Source organism: Salmo salar, chromosome ssa03 (assembly GCF_905237065.1).
Source record: "Salmo salar chromosome ssa03, Ssal_v3.1, whole genome shotgun sequence".
NCBI lineage: Eukaryota > Metazoa > Chordata > Actinopteri > Salmoniformes > Salmonidae > Salmo > Salmo salar.
The window spans coordinates 51,549,619-51,568,477 of NC_059444.1; the positions used below are offsets into that span (position 1 = coordinate 51,549,619).

The 18,859-nt window shown below is 43.8% G+C and overlaps 1 protein-coding gene across 3 annotated transcripts; it reads left to right on the plus strand.

The window, feature by feature from the left end:
• Positions 1-11,704: 11,704 nt before the first annotated feature.
• On the plus strand, positions 11,705-18,627 carry nudt9 (nudix (nucleoside diphosphate linked moiety X)-type motif 9). Of its 3 annotated transcripts, none has more exons than XM_014192288.2 (8): positions 11,705-11,772; positions 12,769-13,053; positions 13,187-13,276; positions 13,714-13,800; positions 15,827-15,938; positions 16,755-16,901; positions 17,024-17,108; positions 17,346-18,627. In XM_014192288.2, the coding sequence occupies exons 2-8, from the start codon at positions 12,872-12,874 to the stop codon at positions 17,489-17,491; spliced, it is 849 nt and encodes a 282-aa protein (XP_014047763.1). In that variant the 5' UTR covers positions 11,705-11,772; positions 12,769-12,871; the 3' UTR covers positions 17,492-18,627. The 3 variants fall into 3 exon arrangements, with proteins under 3 accessions (XP_014047763.1, XP_014047761.1, XP_014047764.1); XM_014192286.2 differs by lacking the exon at positions 11,705-11,772 and adding an exon at positions 12,206-12,571; XM_014192289.2 differs by lacking the exon at positions 11,705-11,772 and adding an exon at positions 12,206-12,571 and having other exon boundaries at positions 12,797-13,053.
• Positions 18,628-18,859: the final 232 nt, after the last annotated feature.

The window sequence follows — 18,859 nt, forward strand, 5'->3', positions numbered from 1 at the left end:
GTCTGTCAGCGTAGTGTCCAGAGCATGGAGGTGCTACCAGGAGACAGGCCAGTACATCAGGAGACGTAGAGGAGGCCGTAAGGAGGGCAACAACCCAGCAGCAGGACCCCTACCTCCGCCTTTGTGCAAGGAGGAGCACTGCCAGAGCCCTGCAAAATGACCTCCAGCAGGCCACAAATGTGCATGTGTCTGCTCAAACGGTCAGAAACAGACTCCATGAGGGTGGTATGAGGGCCCGACGTCCTCAGGTGGGGGTTGTGCTTACAGCCCAACACCGTGCAGGACGTTTGGCATTTGCCAGAGAACACCAAGATTGGCAAATTCGCCACTGGCACCCTGTGCTCTTCACAGATGAAAGCAGGTTCACACTGAGCACGTGACAGACATCACAGAGTCTGGAGACGCCGTGGAGAACATTCTGCTGCCTGCAACATCCTCCAGCATGACCGGTTTGGCGGTGGGTCAGTCATGGTGTAGGGTGGCATTTCTTTGGGGGGCCGCACAGCCCTCCATGTGCTCGCCAGAGGTAGCCTGACTGCCATTAGGTACCGAGATGAGATCCTCAGACCCCTTGTGAGACCATATTCTGGTGCGGTTGGCCCTGGGTTCCTCCTAATGCAAGACAATGCTAGACCTCATGTGGCTGGAGTGTGTCAGCAGTTCCTGCAAGAGGAAGGCATTGATGCTATGGACTGGCCCGCCCGTTCCCCAGACCTGAATCCAATTGAGCACATCTGGGACAACATGTCTCGCTCCATCCACCAATACCACGTTGCACCACAGACTGTCCAGGAGTTGGCGGATGCTTTAGTCCAGGTCTGGAAGGAGATCCCTCAGGAGACCATCCGCCACCTCATCAGGAGCATGCCCAGGCGTTTTAGGGAGGTCATACAGCAACGTGGAGGCCACACACACTACTGAGCCTCATTTTGACTTGTTTTAAGGACATTACATCAAAGTTGGATCAGCCTGTAGTGTAGTTTTCCACTTTAATTCTGAGTGTGACTCCAAATCCAGACCTCCATGGGTTGATAAATTGGATTTCCATTGATTCTTTTTGTGTGATTTTGTTGTCAGCACATTCAACTATGTAAAGAAAAAAGTATTTAATAAGATGTTTTCTTTCATTCAGATCTAGGATGTGTTGTTTAAGTGTTCCCTTTATTTTTTTGAGCAGTATATTATACTCATAAAGAGATGACATAGCTGCATACCTTTATCTTTTGCGCGTTTCTCCTCTTCTTCTTTCCTTTTTTTCCTAAACTGGGCACCTGATGCCTTAGACCTTTTCTTATCCGTTTGTGTTGATTTGGCACTCGAGCATCAATACATTACGCATCCCCCAATACTGTCAAACAAGAGTCAAGACTAAATCAATTCACCTTGCTGGTGTGCAGACTGGTTTTATATTATTCTTAACGATTTTACACAAGCCAGAAAAAAATGAAAATGTGAAACAGACATATTTACAGTATTATGAATGAATTGTGGTTTATTTTGTAGCATTTCGTAGTGTGAATGATTTTACGAATTGCATTAGTACTGTACAAAGTTAGAGGTGTGCTATTTGATAGATTCCCCCGCTCCCCCTACCTCGGGCTTCCAGTGGGGAGACCTGAGTTCATCCTACACTCGCCCCCCTCCCCTACTTCTGAGTGGGAGACCTTCCCAGGCAGTAGCCTGCCTAGCTCACAAACTAAAATCAGGACGCCCATTCCGACAAGGTTAATTGACCCACAGTCCCACACAGTGACATGATATCATTGTCGTGACTTGCAAATGAGCGATAGAAAACCGATCGCGCACCATTTTGGGGCAGCATTTGTCACCACCATTTTGGGGCAGCATGTAGCCTAGTGGTTAGAGCATTGGGCCAGTAACCAAAGGTTGCTAGATCAAATTCCTGAGCTGACAAGGTAAAACTCTGTCATTCTGCCCCTGAACAAGGCAGTTAACCAACTGTTCCTAGGCTGTCATTGTAAATAAGAATTTGTTCTTAACTGACTTGCCTAGTTAAATAAAATGCTTTTTTTTGTGCCGCCGCCCCCAGCAAGATGCTGCCCTGGACGGCTACCCATGTCGCCCATACCTAAATCCGCCACTGGTGGATAGGATAACCAACTGACGTTCCCTCTAAAGTCTAAACTGCTGCACACAGTTGTCCCGAGACTGCGGCGCAGCTCGCACGGGACTGCCACGCAGAAATATTAGCCCACAGAGAGAAGCACGAGATTGAATTTCACTCAACTGTGTAGAGCAGTGGTCCCTAACCGGTGATCGACTGGTCAATGTCCAAGGCATTCCTAGTCGATCGCCAAACATTTCTGTAAAAAAATTAACGATTATGACTCCATCTTCACCTCTCCTGAGCCTGTTGTGGAGTTGCAGCGATGAGACAATTTCAAAATTAAGGAGAAGAAAAAAAGCCTTGTGTTCCTTTTTATTTTGTCTCGGGTGTTGGTGGTAGATGCAACTCGATTCAGCTGCCCTGCGCGCCGGGTGTGCGAACTGTTACCATTTTAAACCATTTCATATGTCTAGAGTCTAGACTGAGGTACAAACTCTGCATTCCCGGTGGGCCCAGAGAGCAAATTAAGCGCACTGTTGGTTTCTGCGGGCTATCAGCGGGCTCAGATGACTGTGTTTGCAGTAATGTAGCAGGCATAAAAGAAAGCTACAGAAAAATTGATATTGTGACATTTCAAAACCATGACTAGGGAGAGGCTGTCAACGAATACAGCAAAGAGATGCTGGTTTTATGAGTGAGTTCATGTTTGAGTTCATGTTTACGCAACACTTTGTATTCAACACATTTATCAGCCATAAAATGTGAGTTCTTCCTATTTTCACTCAGCGCTATAACAAGTACTGCAGAAGTAATAAATTAGTAGGAAAGTGTATCTATAGGCTTGCGTTGTTGTTATTATTAGCGACTTGGATATTTTTTAATATCGAGGAATATTTCACTTTCTCTGTTCATAGGAGTAACAACATGAGACAGAAATAATGGGGTGCAATTCGAGTTTTGCCATCATCTGGAAGACAATGTCCCTTTTTGCTAGTGAGAGCAGAGGGATGTTGAGAGGCGGACCCACAGTCTGCTGCTCTCTCCCTCCGCTGAGACTGAACATCAGATGCAGGCATCATCATCGGCCCAATAAAATAAAAAGCAAATTATTTAAATGTGTGCTCACTCAACTGTGCTTCACCTTTTTTGGCAAGACAGATCTTCCAAAGGTGGCTAAGTGGCAATTCTTACCAAGGATCAGCTTCAGTGCTCGTTGTCTCCACCAAGTCTGTCTCCAAACAATTTGATTTGCTGGTTTTAAGCATTAAACTTTCAAATATCTCTTTGTTGACTGTTGCTGGGTGCTATTGTCCTCCATCAGCACCGGCCTATACCCTACCTGGCCTAAGCTCTCCCCTGGCACCTTACACTAAGTCTGAATTTGTCCTGCTAGGTGACCTAAACTGGCCATCGTTCAGGCAAATGAGAAATAAGTGCACTCAGGCTATCTGGAAGGCCAAAGTTAGTTACTTTAAGGAGCAGTTCTCTCTCTGTGGGTCTAACCCCAAGAAGTTCTGGAAAATGGTTAAAGAACTGGAGAATAAACCCTCGTCCACACAGCTGCCCATGTCCCTTAATGTTGATAATGTGGTTGTTACTGACAAGAAGCACATGGCTGAGCTCTTTAATCACCACTTCATTAGGTCAGGATTCCTTTTTGACTCAGCCATGCCTCCTTGTCCATCCAACATTTCCTAATCTCCCACCCCTTCTAATGCAACTATCCCCGATGCTTCTCCCTCTTTTTCCCCTGCCCCGCTACAAAGTTTCTCCCCGCAGGCAGTCACTGAGTCCGAGGTGCTAAAGGAGCACCTTAAACTTGACCCCCAAAAAACATCTGGGTCAGATAGTTGAGACCCTTTCTTCTTTAAGGTTGCTGCCCCTATCATCGCCAAGCTTATCTCCAACATTTTTAACCGGTCTCTCTTTTCTTGGGAGGTTCCCATTGCTTGGAAGGCAGCTACAGTTCGTCCTTTATTCAAAGGGGGAGATCAAGCTGATCCTAACAGTTATAGGCCTATTTCTATTTTGCCCTGTTTATCAAAGTGTTGGAAAAACTTGTCAATAATCAACTGACTGGCTTTCTTGATGTCTAGAGTATTATCTCGGCTTTGCAATCTGGTTTCCGTTCAGGTTATGGATGTGTCACTGCAACCTTAGAGGTCCTCAATGATGTCACCATTGCCCTTAATTCTAAGGAATATTGTGCTGCTATTTTTATTGACTTGGTCAAAGCTTTTGATACAGAAGACCATTCCATTCTTGTGGGCCGGCTAAGGATTATTGGGGTCTCTGAGGGGTCTTTGGCCTGGTTTGCTAACTACCTCTCTCAAAGAGTGCAGTGTATAAAGTCAGAAAATCTGCTGTCTCAGCCACTGCCTGTCACCAAAGGAGTACCCCAAGGCTTGATCCTAGGCCCCACGCTCTTCTCAATTTACATCAACAACGCAGCTCAGGCAGTAGGAAGCTCTCTCATCCATTTATATGCAGATGATGCAGTCTTATACTCAGCTGGCCCCTCCCCGGATTTTCTGTTAAATGCTCTACAACAAAGCTTTCTTAGTGTCCAAGAAGCTTTCTCTACCCCTAACCGTTTTCTGAACACCTCCAAAACAAAGGTCATGTGATTTGGTAAGAAGAATGCCCCTCTTCCCACAGGTGTTAATACTACTTCTGAGGATTTAGACCTTGAGGTAGTCACCTCATACAAGTACTTGGGAGTATGGCTAGACAGTACACTGTCCTTCTCTCAGCACATATCCAAGCTGCAGGCTAAAGTTAAATCTAGACTTGGTTTTCTCCATCTTAATTGCTCCTCTTTCACCCCAGCTGCCAAACTAACCCTGATTCAGATGACCATCCTACCATGCTAGATTACGGAGACATAATTTATAGATCGGCAGGTAAGGGTGCTCTCAATGTTCTTTACCATTCGGCCATCAGATTTGCCACCAATGCTCCATGCTCCAAGTCCATTTATTTAAGTGGCCAGAGATTTGAGTCTGTATGTTGGCAGCAGCCTCTCTATGTTAGTGATGGCTGTTTAACAGTCTGATGGCCTTGAGATAGAAGCAGTTTTTCAGTCTCTCGGTCCCAGCTTTGATGCACCTGTACTGACCATGCCTTCTGGCTGATAGCGGGGTGAACAGGCAGCAGCTCGGGTATTTGTTATCCTTGATGCTTTTTTTGACCTTCCTGTGACATCGTGTGCTGTAAATGTCCTGGAGGGCAGGTAGTTTGCCCCCGGTGATGCGTTGTGCAGACCGCACTACCCTCTGGAGAGCCTTGCGGTTGAGGGCAGTGAAATTGCCGTACCATGCGGTGATACAGTCCGACAGGATGCTCTCGATTGTGCATCTGTAAAAGTTTGAGTGTTTTAGATGACAAGCCAAATTTCTTCAGCCTCCCTAGGTTGAAGAGGCGCTGCTGCGCCTTCTTCACCACGCTGTCTGTGTGGGTGTACCATTTCAGTATGTCCGTGATGTGTATGCCGAGGAACTTAACTTTCCACCTTCTCCACCACTGTCCCGTCGATGTGGATGAAGGGGTGCTCCCTCTGCTGTTTCCTGAAGTCCACGATAATCTCCTTTGTTTTGTTGACGTTGAGTGATAGGTTGTTTTCCTGACACCACACTCCGAGGGCCCTCACCTCCTCCCTGTAGGTCGTCTCGTCGTTGTTGGTAATCAGGCCTACCACTGTAGTGTCGTCTGCAATGTTGATGATTGAGTTGGAAGCATGCATGGCCACGCAGTCATGGGTGAAGAGGGAGTACAGGAGAGGGCTGAGAACGCACCCTTGTGGGGCCCCAGTGTTGAGGATCAGCGGGGTGGAGATGTTGTTTCCTACCTTCACCACCTGGGGGCGGGCCGTCAGAAAGTCCAGGACCCAGTTGCACAGTGCGGTGTCAAGACCCAGGGTCTCGAGCTTAATGATGAGTTTGGAAGGTACTATGGTGTTAAATGCTGAGCTGTAGTCAATTAACAACATTCTTACATTGGTATTCCTCTTGTCCAGATGGGATAGGGCAGTGTGCAGTATGATGGCGATTGCATCGTCAGTGGACTAGTCTCTCAAAGAACTTCATGACGACAGAAGTGAGTGCAATGGGCGAATGTTCCCTTTCTTGGGAACAGGAACAATGGTGGCCATCTTGAAGCATGTGGGGACAACAGACTGGGATAGGGATTGGTTGAATATGTCCGTAAACACACCAGCCAGCTGGTCTGCGCATGCTCTGAGGACGTGGCTAGGGATGCCATCTGGGCCGGCAGCCTTGCGAGGGTTAACACGTTTAAATGTTTTACTGACATTGGCCATGGAGAAGGAGAGCCCACAGGCTAAGGTAGCGGGGCATGTCAGTGGCACTGTATTGTCCTCAAAGTGAGCAAAGAAGTTGTTTCATTTGTCTGGGAGCAAGATGTCGATGTCCGCGACGGGGCTGGTTTTCTTTTTGTAATCCGTGATTGACTGTAGACCCTGCCACATACGTCTTGTGTTTGAGCCGTTGAATTGCGACTCTACTTTGTCTCTATACTGACACTTTGCTTGTTTGATTGCCTTGCGGAGGAAATAGCTGCACTGTTGTATTCGATCATGTTTCCTTGCCATGTCGCCTTGCTATGATTAAAAGCGGTGTTTCGCTCTTTTAGTTTTGCGCGAATGCTGCCATCAATCCATGGTTTCTGGTTAGGGAAGATTTTAATAGTCACAGAGGGTACGACATCTCCGATGCACTTGCTAATTAACTCGCTCACCGAATCAGTGTATACATCATTGTTGTTGTCTGAGGCTATCCGGAACATATCCCAGTCCATGTGATCGAAGCAATCTTGAAGCGTGGAATCCGATTGGTCAGACCAGCATTGTATTGACCTGAACACGGGTGTTTCCTGTTTTAGTTTCTGTCTATAGGCTGGGAGCAACAAAATGGAGTCATGGTCAGACTTGCCGAAGGCAGGGCGAGGGAGGGCTTTGTATACATCACGGAAGTTTGAGTAGCAATGATCCAGAATACTAACAGCTCGTGTCGCACATTCGATATGCTGATAGAATTTAGGAATTATTGTTCTTAGGTTAGCTTTGTTAAAATCCCCAGCTAAAATAAATGCAGCCTCAGGATGTATGGTTTCCAGTTTACATAGAGTCCAGTGAAGTTATTTCAGGGCCGACAAGGGATCTGCTTGGGGGGGGGGATATACATGGCTGTGACTATAATCGGAGAGAATTCTCTTGGAAGATAATGCGGTCGGCGTTTGACTGTAAGGAATTCTAGGTCAGGTGAGCAAAAGACTTGAGTTCCTGTATGTTGTTGTGATTATACCATGAGTCATTAATCATAAGGTATACACCCCTGCCCTTCTTCTTACCAGAGAGATGTTTGTTTCTGTCCGGGCGATGCATGAAGAAACCAGGTGGCTGTACCGACTCTGACAACATATCCCGAGTGAGCCATGTTTCCGTGAAACAGAGAATGTTACAATCTCTGATGTCTCTCTGGAAGGCAACTTGTGCCCTAATTTCATCAACCTTGTTATCTAGAGATTGGACATTGGCTAGTAATATGCTCGGAAGCAGTGGATGGTGTGCTCGCCTTCTGAGTCTGACCAGTAGGCCGCTCCGTCTGCCTCTCCTGCGGCGACTGCATTTATTTTTAATCCCAGGGCCCCGTCCCCCGCAGGAGGCCTTTTGCCTTTTGGTAGGTGGTCATTGTAAATAAGAATTTGTTTTTAACTGACTTGCCTAGTTAAATAAAGGTTAAATAAAAAAAAGATATAATAAAAATCATGAGTAATACAAGAACAGATCTACTATCGGTGTGATCATATAGCCTACCTCAAATGTTGAAATATAATTTACAAAAATGTCCTTAACAACAATGCATTGGCAGGACAATTCAAGCAAAGCCAATATGCAGTGGTAATGTATTGGGGCTATAGCTTACTGCACAAACCTCATTGTTACAGTACTGTTTTTAATTGGTTAATGTTGCATAGGCTTATGCTTTTTAAGTCTGAGCTTGCATTTTGACTCAAAGTGATCTTGATTCAGAAAAGGTTGGTGACCACTGTTCTAGAGTTTTCCTTGTTAACACTATCAACGTGTCCCTTTACTGTGGCAATTGTGATCAAATCAGTGCAATATTAGCCACTTTCAATGCAACAAAACAAACTATGTAAGAGATTTTGTTGTAGGCAGAACGCATTGGAGTAGGATTCTATTGCATTGACATGCACTACTCAGCCCGTACTCTACACAGACCGGTGTGGTATAAACAATCAGAGCTGCAGTAGGCTTATATGCAAATAGACCATTGCCATATATGGATCTGTGCCATTTACTTTTAACTGGACTGTGTTTACAGCACGAGCGTTGGTGAGTAGATGCACTTGTTTTGAGATCAAAGCGAGAGCTACATGTAGCCAAGCGTGCACATTTTGTTCATATCCTTTGCTAGTTAGTGAGTTATTAGCCCAGTTATAAATTATCTGTAGTAAGTAATAAGGGGAGTGATTGTTTCCTACAAGAGTACAACATTTATATATTTCTAGACATCTTTGAAAAGTGACACGGGTAAATAGCTTTTTTTTTGTCTTAAAAGGGGCAGGGTTGTATTTTGAGACAGGCTTGAATAAGCTAAGTAGCCAATAGGCAGAGGGTAGCATAGTTTGTCTGATTCTCTGTGATAATGATATAGGAATAATAATGCATTTTATTTTGTAAAGTGGTTTCTTGCATCAACCAACACAACAACATTTTCAGTCACCTCCTTGTCTAAAGGACAAGTGGATAAACAGGTTAATGTTAAGCCCTGCATGTTTTTTTTTTCAAAAGTGTCATGGAAAGTAGACCTACATTGAACACCACATACTGGCCGCTAGAACAGCTATTTCCATGTTAAAATGTTATGGGATGCATTTTCTCCATTGTTTTTGATGGTAGGCCACTCTCTGTAGGCCTACATTATAATCAAATAGCCACAGTAGCCTACATGGCCCCAGTTAAAACTGTAACTTAAAGTGGGTACAGCCTCATTGTTCACAGTAAACGCATGATGGAAGTTGGCACAGAATTTTCACAATGTTCAAGTTTATGCTCAGCAGACCTGAAATTTGCTCAGTGCTGAAAAAAAACGAGAGGGAACATTGTAAGCAACCATATTGCTTAGGTAGGAATGTCTGTCACAAGTGCTTGGGAGGATGGTTCATGGCTAGAAGCTTTTGACATTTTGTAGCAGGTTAGGAGAACTTATGCAGCAGGTTAGGAGAATTAACATAGCAGGTTAGAAGAATTATGTTAAGGTTAGGAAAAGGGTTAGGGTTAGCTAAAATGCAACAACAACAACAAAAACTTTTGACGTTTATTTGACAAAAGCTGGATCCCTTCTAGTCATGACCGGGAGAGAGGGTAGGGGACTAAGCAGGGGATGATTTGGGATCAAAACAAAGATTTGTATAACTAGCCCAAGATAGAAAACTGAAGTATAATATTAACTGTCGCTTCCACTGGGTTGTTTCAAATGGGAGCAAATTATTCATAGTGGGCAGAACAAGCAAAGAGGTGAGCAGAGCCAAGCACGAACTAGCAAAATCCTATTGGCGCGTTCTAGCATGTGTTTGCATATTTGCATACTCCTACTCTTTGAAGTCTGCATGTGCAATAACTCAATTCGTCCTTGCACTCCTAAAGAAAACAATTTTTGTTTTACTTTCGCAAAGGGTAAAATCTACAAAACGTAGTCCACTCTGTTCGTAACAGATTATAATTTTGGGAACAAAAAACTGTATTGAGATCAAATGTTTTATAGATGAGAAAATTAGCAGAATGTCGGCCAAAATCCATCACGCTACATCTTCTCCAACTGCCGGCCACTGGGCATCCTCTCATCACCATATTCGGTGGTGAGTGGAAATGCCTTCTTCTTCTTGTGAATTTCCGGGAAAGAGTAGATGCTTTTTGGCATATTGCCGCCTTTTACAGTTCGGAATGTGGATTCTACATTGCGACAAAAACACTAAATTAATACAGGGCAAAGGGGAATGGGAAAAACTTAATTGCCACACCATCTTACCCTGCACCTATACGCTTTCCCGAAAAACCCACCACCCCATCCCACTACTTTGGCCCTAAACGATCCTACAACAGGCAGTAGGCCTGGGAGGATGGAACCCCTTCTCTCAAAACTTCCTGTAGATCTTCTGCACTAAAATCTCTCACACCATATTATTTTTCTACTGCTGCTACTACCACATCTATCTTCTGTGATTTCCGCTCCATCAGTGCAGTGCAGTTGATCACAATGGCTATAAAAGCAAGAAATCCAACCTTACATAATTCATCCTCCCTGGCTCTCTCTCTTCAGGCCTACTCACTGTGGGCCTCCCAGTCGACTCACTCACCCTTGGGCTATCCTCTACTCTCTTCACTGCCTCAGCATAGGAAACGTTCTTTCCCAATCGAACTCTGGCAATCTCAACCTGTCTCTCTCTCACAGGGCACGTCAGATTCCCAGCTGCATGAGCACCCCCACAGTTGACACAGTGCTTTCTCTATCCCAACTGTACACTCCCTCTGACTATGCCCTCCTGCACATTTATCACATTGTGGGATCTCCCTTCTTCACACTGCTGCAACATGTCCGAATCCTTAGCACCTTAAGCGGGTTCAAACATAGGCCCTCACAGAATAGCAAATATAACCTTACCTGATCTTATCAGGAAGAAACTCTGTATCAAAGCTCAACAAGACAAACAGGGTATTCTCAGTCTTGCCATTTCCACCGGGTCTACGTCTCACCAAACGGCGAGCGTCACAAACACTATAAGTCGTATTACTTGGTTTGAAATCAGGAGATGTAGGTATGTACACCTTGAAGGTGTAAACTCAGGAGATGAATCTCTGATCTTAACAGCGCCATTCTTACGCTTTCACGCCATCGAACCTCCTCCGTTCATCTCGTGTTCCTTTTCTTTCCTCAAATCCGTCTCATGTTCCTTCTCTTTCCTCAAATCTGTATCCCACCAAAGATTATGGATAAACTGACAAGATACATGTCTCTCCGGCCTAACAACAAGAGTCGTTGTCCACAAAGCGGTGGGCTGTCTAGCTATCCTTTCATTGGATTGGTGGATACGTCTCATTATTGCAATCCTTTTTTAAATATTCGATGAGGGTTGTTGACGTGAACCGCCTGTATTCAATGGAGAGAGATGCTATGCTACTAGCCTCACGCCATGAATATGCATAGCCATCTTGAGACAACTCTAATATAAAGTGTTTTTTTCTCAAATTTGCCAGGATGTCACATGTCCTACTTATATTGGTACACTTGTAACAACTTAAGCATTACAAAACTTCTATTTGATCAAATAAACCTCATGTAGCAAATAAGACATACACTATTTGGGGACAAAATTCGACACTCATTGACCTCCATACTTAACCTCTTTGCTTTGTGTGCGAAACACTGAAAAAACGCCACCTGCTGGAGGGAGACAGATTTTCCGCCGAGTTGGGTCTCTCTTCCTCTCTGATCCCTCTCATGTCTACGCCACCAAGTGGAAAGGCTAACCGGATGCTTCAGATTTATACATCCGGTGAAACATCTGGCTCATTGTTTTATTTGTGATCAAAGTGCAGACTGACCGGTGACGTTATGACGACATGCGGAAGCAGAAAAAACAGGTTGAAACTAAAGACAGTACAGGTACATATAGAACAATGAGCCAAATATTTCACCAGACCTTTAGGTGTGAAGCATCCGGGTATCCGCTCACTACCACATATGGTGATGATAGGAAGCCAAGTGGCCGGCAGTGGGAGAAGATGGAACGAGATGGATTTTGGCAGACGTTGTGCTAATTTTCTCATCGATAGAACATTTGATTTCAATACAGTTTTCTGTTCCCAAAACTACAATCTGCTACGAACAGAGTGGCCTAAGTTCTGTAGATTTGACCCTTTGCCAAAGATTTTAAAAAATGGCATTGTTTGGAAGGAGTGCAAGGGCGAATTGAGTTTTTGAACACGCGCACTTGACAGAGTAGGAGTTCCCTAAACAGAAATATGCAAATATATGCTAGAACGCGTCAATAGGAGCTCGCTAGCTTGTGCTTGGCTCTGCCCCCCTCCTTGCTTGTTCTGCCCACTGTGACTCATTTGTCACATTGGAAACGACAGGCTGTGGTGTATCTGTGGTACAGTGTGTTGAAACTGAATTAAACATCGAATCATATGAGCAAAGGCAGCTTCAAAATAATTTATGATTGCGCCGTCCGCAACAACACTGAAATATCCCTATACGATTCAGTGCGCTCCCTTTTTGAAAAGCATAGCAGCGGGCTTTCTGTATTTCCTGGTTACTGCAGAATGATCAGTGTGTATACAGGCCTGTACTGTGTTGACTGACTGGTTATGATACGAGTGGGACGAAACTGGGTTGGGCCGATTCGAATAGCACTTACCCTTTTCGGATTTCCATTTTGCCTCTGCACCTCAGGAATCAGGTATGGAATCATTCTGAAGTAATTTTGGAGACCCATGATCATTCTATTCGTATCATTAGGTAGTTATCTGTTCTTTTCACCTGCCGCCTTTTTCTCTGCATTGTAGCTACTCCCTGTTTTATGTTACTATTATCATAGATGGCTAAGATTACTTAAAATGTTACTTTTAGATATTAAATCTCTCTCTCCCTCCCCAGGCCTCTCACCTCATTCTCTTCTTACCAGTTTTCTGCCAGAGTTAGTAAAAGCCATAGTACCAGTGGCTGTAGTCTGTGTGTGCTACCGCCCAGTGTCTTCACTATGTCCTGCTCGGCCCCTCACATCAAGGCCAGATGCCCAAAGTACCCCGGCTCAGAGACACAGCGGTTCCCAGTGCCTGATGACAAAGTTGACTGGAATACTGATTGGCCCCAGTACAGACCAGTGAGCTACACTGCCCCATCTGTGCTCATCAAGCCTGTATGGGCCGATCAGGACATCAGGTGAGTGTGAGAGAGAGAGAGAGAGAGGGTTTCAAATTAATTTTGCCATCTGTTTTACTGACATGTGGTTATAACTGATTAGTTCATTATTGATGATTATTAAGTATTTTTACAATGTTGTGTTATTTCACAGGTCTTTCTCCCCGCGGTTTAACGCTCTGGATGGCAATGTGGACAGGCGGAGTCACGAGGGAGACTACAGAGTGGAGCAAGGCATGCCACTGTGAGCCTTCATCCAACACAGTTCTACAATGGTGACCCTCAGCAAGATTACATCATAATACACAACTACCTACTTACAGACAACATCAACTGCATTCAAATATGCCAAGCATGCCATTTGTTGTCTCAAATTGTGGAAATCCCCAAGAAAATCATTCTTAGCAGATTTGAATTCTGTTGAAGCTGATGTCATCTTGCTGAGTGTATCTTTAAAATCTCCAACATAATGCCTACTTGGCATGAGCTGTCAGAAGCAACTGTGGCAAATGTGTGACCCTATTCAAGCATTGACAAGCCAATGATAAGCTAGCATTCTGCAGCATGTTACTAAGTAGTGTTTTGCTACAGAGTTCTAAACGTATATGACCTCATATCAATTTTAAATAATTGAATGTGTGGCATTTCATCATACGTAAGCTAACTCTTGTCCTCCTGTAGAAATCCTCGCGGACGCACTGGTTTGACTGGGAGAGGTTTGCTGGGACGGTGGGGACCCAATCACGCAGCAGATCCCATTGTTACCAGGTAACTTTCCCACTTTATTCCATCATCTCTTAAACTAAACTACTCTTCAGATAACTTAACCCTAACCTTCCCACAAACTCTTTAAAGTCAAACCAACTCCTGTGCCCAATGTTGGCCACCCCTACCCCCTACGCAAGAGATACAGTTGAAGTCGGAAGTTTACATACACCTTAGCCTAATACATTTAAACTCAGTTTTTCACAATTCCTGACATTTAACCCTTGTTAGAATTCACTGTCTTAGGTCAGTTAGGATCACCACTTTATTTTAAGAATGTGAAATGTCAGAATAATAGTAGAGATAATGATTTATTTCACCTTTTATTTCTTTCATCACATTCCCAGTGGGTCAGAAGTTTACATACACTCAATTAGTATTTGGTAGCATTGCCTTTAAATTGTTTACCTTGGGTCAAACGTTTTGGGTAGCCTTCCACAAGCTTCCCACAATAAGTTGGGTGAATTTTGGCCCATTCCTCCTGACAGAGCTGGTGTAACTGAGTCAGGTTTGTAGGCCTCCTTGCTCACACACGCTTTTTCAGTTCTGCCCACAAATTCTCTATGGGATTGAAGTCAGGGCTTTGTGATGGCCACTCCAATACCTTGACTTTGTTGCCCTTAAGCCATTTTGCCACAACTTTGGAAGTATGCTTGGGGGTCATTGTCCATTTGGAAGACCCATTTGTGACCAAGCTTTAACTTCCTGACTGATGTCTTGAGATGTTGCTTCAATATATCCACATCATTTTCCTCCCTCATGATGCCATCTATTTTGTGAAGTGCACTTGTCCCTCCTGCAGCAAAGCACCCCCACAACATGATGCTGCCGGGGTTGGCAGCATCCAAACATAACAACGGTCATTATGGCCAAACAGTTCTATTTTTGTTTAATCAGACCAGAGGACATTTCTCCAAAAAGTACGACCTTTGTCCCCATATGCAGTTGCAAACCGTAGTCTGCCTTTTTTTATGGCGGTTTTGGAGCAGTGGCTTCTTCCTTGCTGAGCGGCCTTTCAGGTAATGTCGATACAGGACTCGTTTTACTGTGGATATAGATACTTTTGTACCTGTTTCCTCCAGCATCTTCAGAAGGTCCTTTGCTGTTGTTCTGGGATTGATTTGCACTTTTTGCACCAAAGTATGTTCATCTCTAGGAGACAGAATGCATCTCCTTCCTGAGCGTTATGACGGCTGCGTGGTCCCATGGTGTTTATACTTGCGTACTATTGTTTGTAGAGATGAACGTGGTACCTTCAGGCGTTTGGAAATTGCTCCCAAGGATGAACCAGACTTGTCGAGGTCTACAAATTGTTTTCTGAGGTCTTGGCTGATTTCTTTTGATTTTCCCATGATGTCAAGCAAAGAGGCACTGGGTTTGAAGGTAGGCCTTGAAATTCATCCACAGGTACACCTCCAATTGACTCAAATGATGTCAATTAGCTTATCAGAAGCTTCTAAAGCCATGACATCATCTTCTGGAATTTTCCAAGTTGTTTAAAGGCACAGTCAACTTAGTGTATGTAAACTTTTGACCCACTTGAATTGTGATACAGTGAATTATAAGTGAAATAATCATTCTGTAAACAATTGTTGAAAAAATTACTTGTTTCATGCACAAAGTAGATGTCCTAACCGACTTGCCAAAACTATAGTTTGTTAACAAGATATTTGTGGAGTGGTTGAAAAATGAGTTTTAATGACTCCATCCTAAGTGTATGTAAACTTCCGACTTCAACTGTACATCTCTCTCAGAAGTGCTTATGACCCTCAAACTCAACTCTGGACCTCGAAGCCAGTGCCACTGCATTTTTTCATTGTTCCCCTCTAATCAGGTGTGTGCAATTAATGATTTAGACCAGGGACACCGGGTGTGTAATTAATTATCAGGTAGAACAAAAAAACCAGAAGACTCCGGACCTCGTAGGGTAAGAGTTGAATACCCCTGGCCTATGGAGTTAGGGGTAGATTTGCATACTGTAGTTTCCATAGTTTAACCTGTCGCTACTGTATGTGTCACCGCCCTACAGGTGGAAGAGAGACTCAGCTGGACAGCAAGTGTCGCACCCAGTGTCCAAACTGCCAGTTTTGCAGTTTGTGTCCATCAAGAGGAGAGACTGTGGGGAATGGGCCATCCCAGGGGTCAGTGGGATTCTTTAAACTCCTTCCTTCCTCCCTCCTCTGTCTAACCCTCATCCTCCACATACAACACCCATTCTGCCATTCACATTCTGTTATAGGTCCCCAAAGCACACACATCCCTGGGTCGCTCGTCTTTTCAGTTCGCTGCAGCTAGCGACTGGAACAAGCTGCAACAAACACTGAAACTGGACAGTTTTATCTCCATCTCTTCATTCAAAGACTCAATCACGGACACTCTTACTGACAGTTGTGGCTGCTTCGCGTGATGTATTGTTGTCTCTACCTTCTTGCCCTTTGTGCTGTTGTCTGTGCCATAATGTTTGTACTATGTTTTGTGCTGCTGCCATGTTGTGTTGCTACCATGTTGTTGTCATGTTGTGTTGCTACCATGCTGTGTTGTCATGTTTGCTGCTATGCTATGTTGTTGTCTTAGGTCTATCTTTATGTTGTGGTGTCTCTCTTGTCCTGATGTGTGTTTTGTTCCTGTAGTATTTTATTTTTATTTTGAATCCCAGCCTGTCCCGCAGGAGGTCTTTTGGCAGGCCGTCATTGTAAATAAGAATTTGTTCTTAACCGACTTGCCTAGTTAAATAAAGGTAAAAAATAATTAATCATAATAATACAACAACAAAAAATATGCTCTTTCCTCCTCTCTCACCTACTACTCCCTCCTCTTGCTGACCTAGTCCTCCCTCCTCTTCCTCACCTGCTCTGAACATCTGTATCATCTTGGCCTTCTTGGGCGCATAGGGCGTCAACCATGGCTCTACACCTCACTGTATTCTTATGGACGATGACGTGTGTTTGAGTGTGTAGGGTATGGTAGACCCGGGGGAGCTGGTGTCCCTCACCCTGCAGCGTGAGTTCTCTGAGGAGGCTCTGAACTCCCTGGCAGCTTCCCCCCAGGACAGAGAGCGGATCCACGAGCGCATCACTCAGCTGTTCAACTCGCCGGGTCTGGAGGTCAGCAGGCTAGAAAGAATTTATCGTCCTCATATTTATTTTCATTTCGGATTTGTTTGTATAGTTGACATAAAGCACTTGTTTTCTTTCTCTCTCTCTGTTTTCCCTCATCTACTTCTCAGGTTTATAAGGGCTATGTAGATGACCCAAGAAATAATGACAACTCTTGGATGGAAACGGTTGCTGTCAACTTCCATGATGATACAGGTAAATCAATGATTACTCTTATGATATTATAGACACTGATTAACAACAAGTTAAGGCAGTCTTATCTATGCAGGAAAAATGTTGACTAAATTCAGTGAAAACAATAAGGATTTGGCTATTCTCAGCAGGATAGCATGCAACATGTTTCCTTATCCTTTACATTTTCCCCCATTCTGCTCTTTATTTGTACACACATTGCAGTTCTCTGAAATGTAGATTTTTGCTCTGGTTACCTAGGTAACAGTGTGAGCGAGCTCCCATTGCAAGCGGGCGATGATGCCGGGCAAGTCCACTGGATCGACCTTGACTCCGGCCTATCCCTCTATGCAAGCCACTCCCAGTTCTTGGAGGTGGTCGCCAAGGAGAGGCATGCTCACTGGTAACCAAGGAAACTGTCCTTACATTCAAGAGGATTGGCCGGAGAAAGGCCCTGCAGCATTATCACTATGTTTTGGCATCATAGCCTTGGTCAGGGAGTTACAAAACAATGAGAGCATGTCTTCTTTTGAACAAATCATGTTCCCATCAGCCCTGATTAAAGAGGGAGTGGTTACAGAGTAGTCATTGGTGGACACCACATAGTAAACAGTGAAAAGCAATAGGTTATATACATTCTAAATATATATGCACTATCAAAATGCATATTAAGGTTAGAAGCAGTAGAAAGGTCTAAGTAGTTATGGCCCTTTTATTTTTATTTCACCATTATTTAACCAGGTAGGCCAGTTGAAAACAAGTTCTCATTTACAACTGTGACCTGGCCAAGATAAAGCAAAGCAGTTCGACAAAAAACAACACCACAGAGTTACACATGGGATAAACAAACATACAGTCAATAACACAATAGAAATGTCTATGTACAGTGTGTGCAAATGTAGTAAGATTAGGGAGGTAGGGCAATAAATAGGCCATAGAGGCGAAATAATTATAATTTAGCATTAACACTGGAGTGATAGATGTGCAGATGATGATGTGCAAGTAGAGATACTGGGGTGCGAAAGAGCAACAACAACAAAAAATAACAATGGAATATGGAAGGCCAAAAAAATATATAGTGAGAAGAGCCATACATTACAAAGCTCACTAGATGTCAGCAAATATGGACCACAAAAGATAAAACATAGAAAAGCGTAATAGGGCAAAAAACAGACCACAAAGTAGTTATAGCAAACTATAGACCCTACAGAAATGGTGAGAAATACATGTGTGTCCTTCCATATTCAAGGCAAGAACCACTTGGACTTCTAATGCTTCTAACCTTAATATGCATTTTGATAATATATCTATTTAGAATGTATATTACCTATTGCTGTTTACTATGCGGTGTCCACCAATGACTAATCTGTAACCAATCCCTCTGTAATCAGGGCTGATGGGAACCTGGTTTGCTCAAAATAAGACATGCTCTCATTGTTTCTTTGTTACTCCTTGACCGAGGCCATGATGGCGAAACGCGTCTGAGTTTAGCTTTTGCTTCAATTAAAAATGCCAGAATCAAAAATAAAGGCATTTTAAACAATATCAGTCTATTTTGTTTGTGATGAAGCCAAGTGTTATGTAAAGACATATCAATTATTATACTTTGGTATATGTGTGTAGGGTTAGTTGGTGGTGCAATTTTTACCTTTTCTTTTTTATTACAAAATGTAACATGACTGACCACATACAACTAACTGCACAGTAGGTGATAGCATGTGCAAACGACATGATACCAAAGAAAAAGGAGAACCAGGAACTACACTACCCGAAAG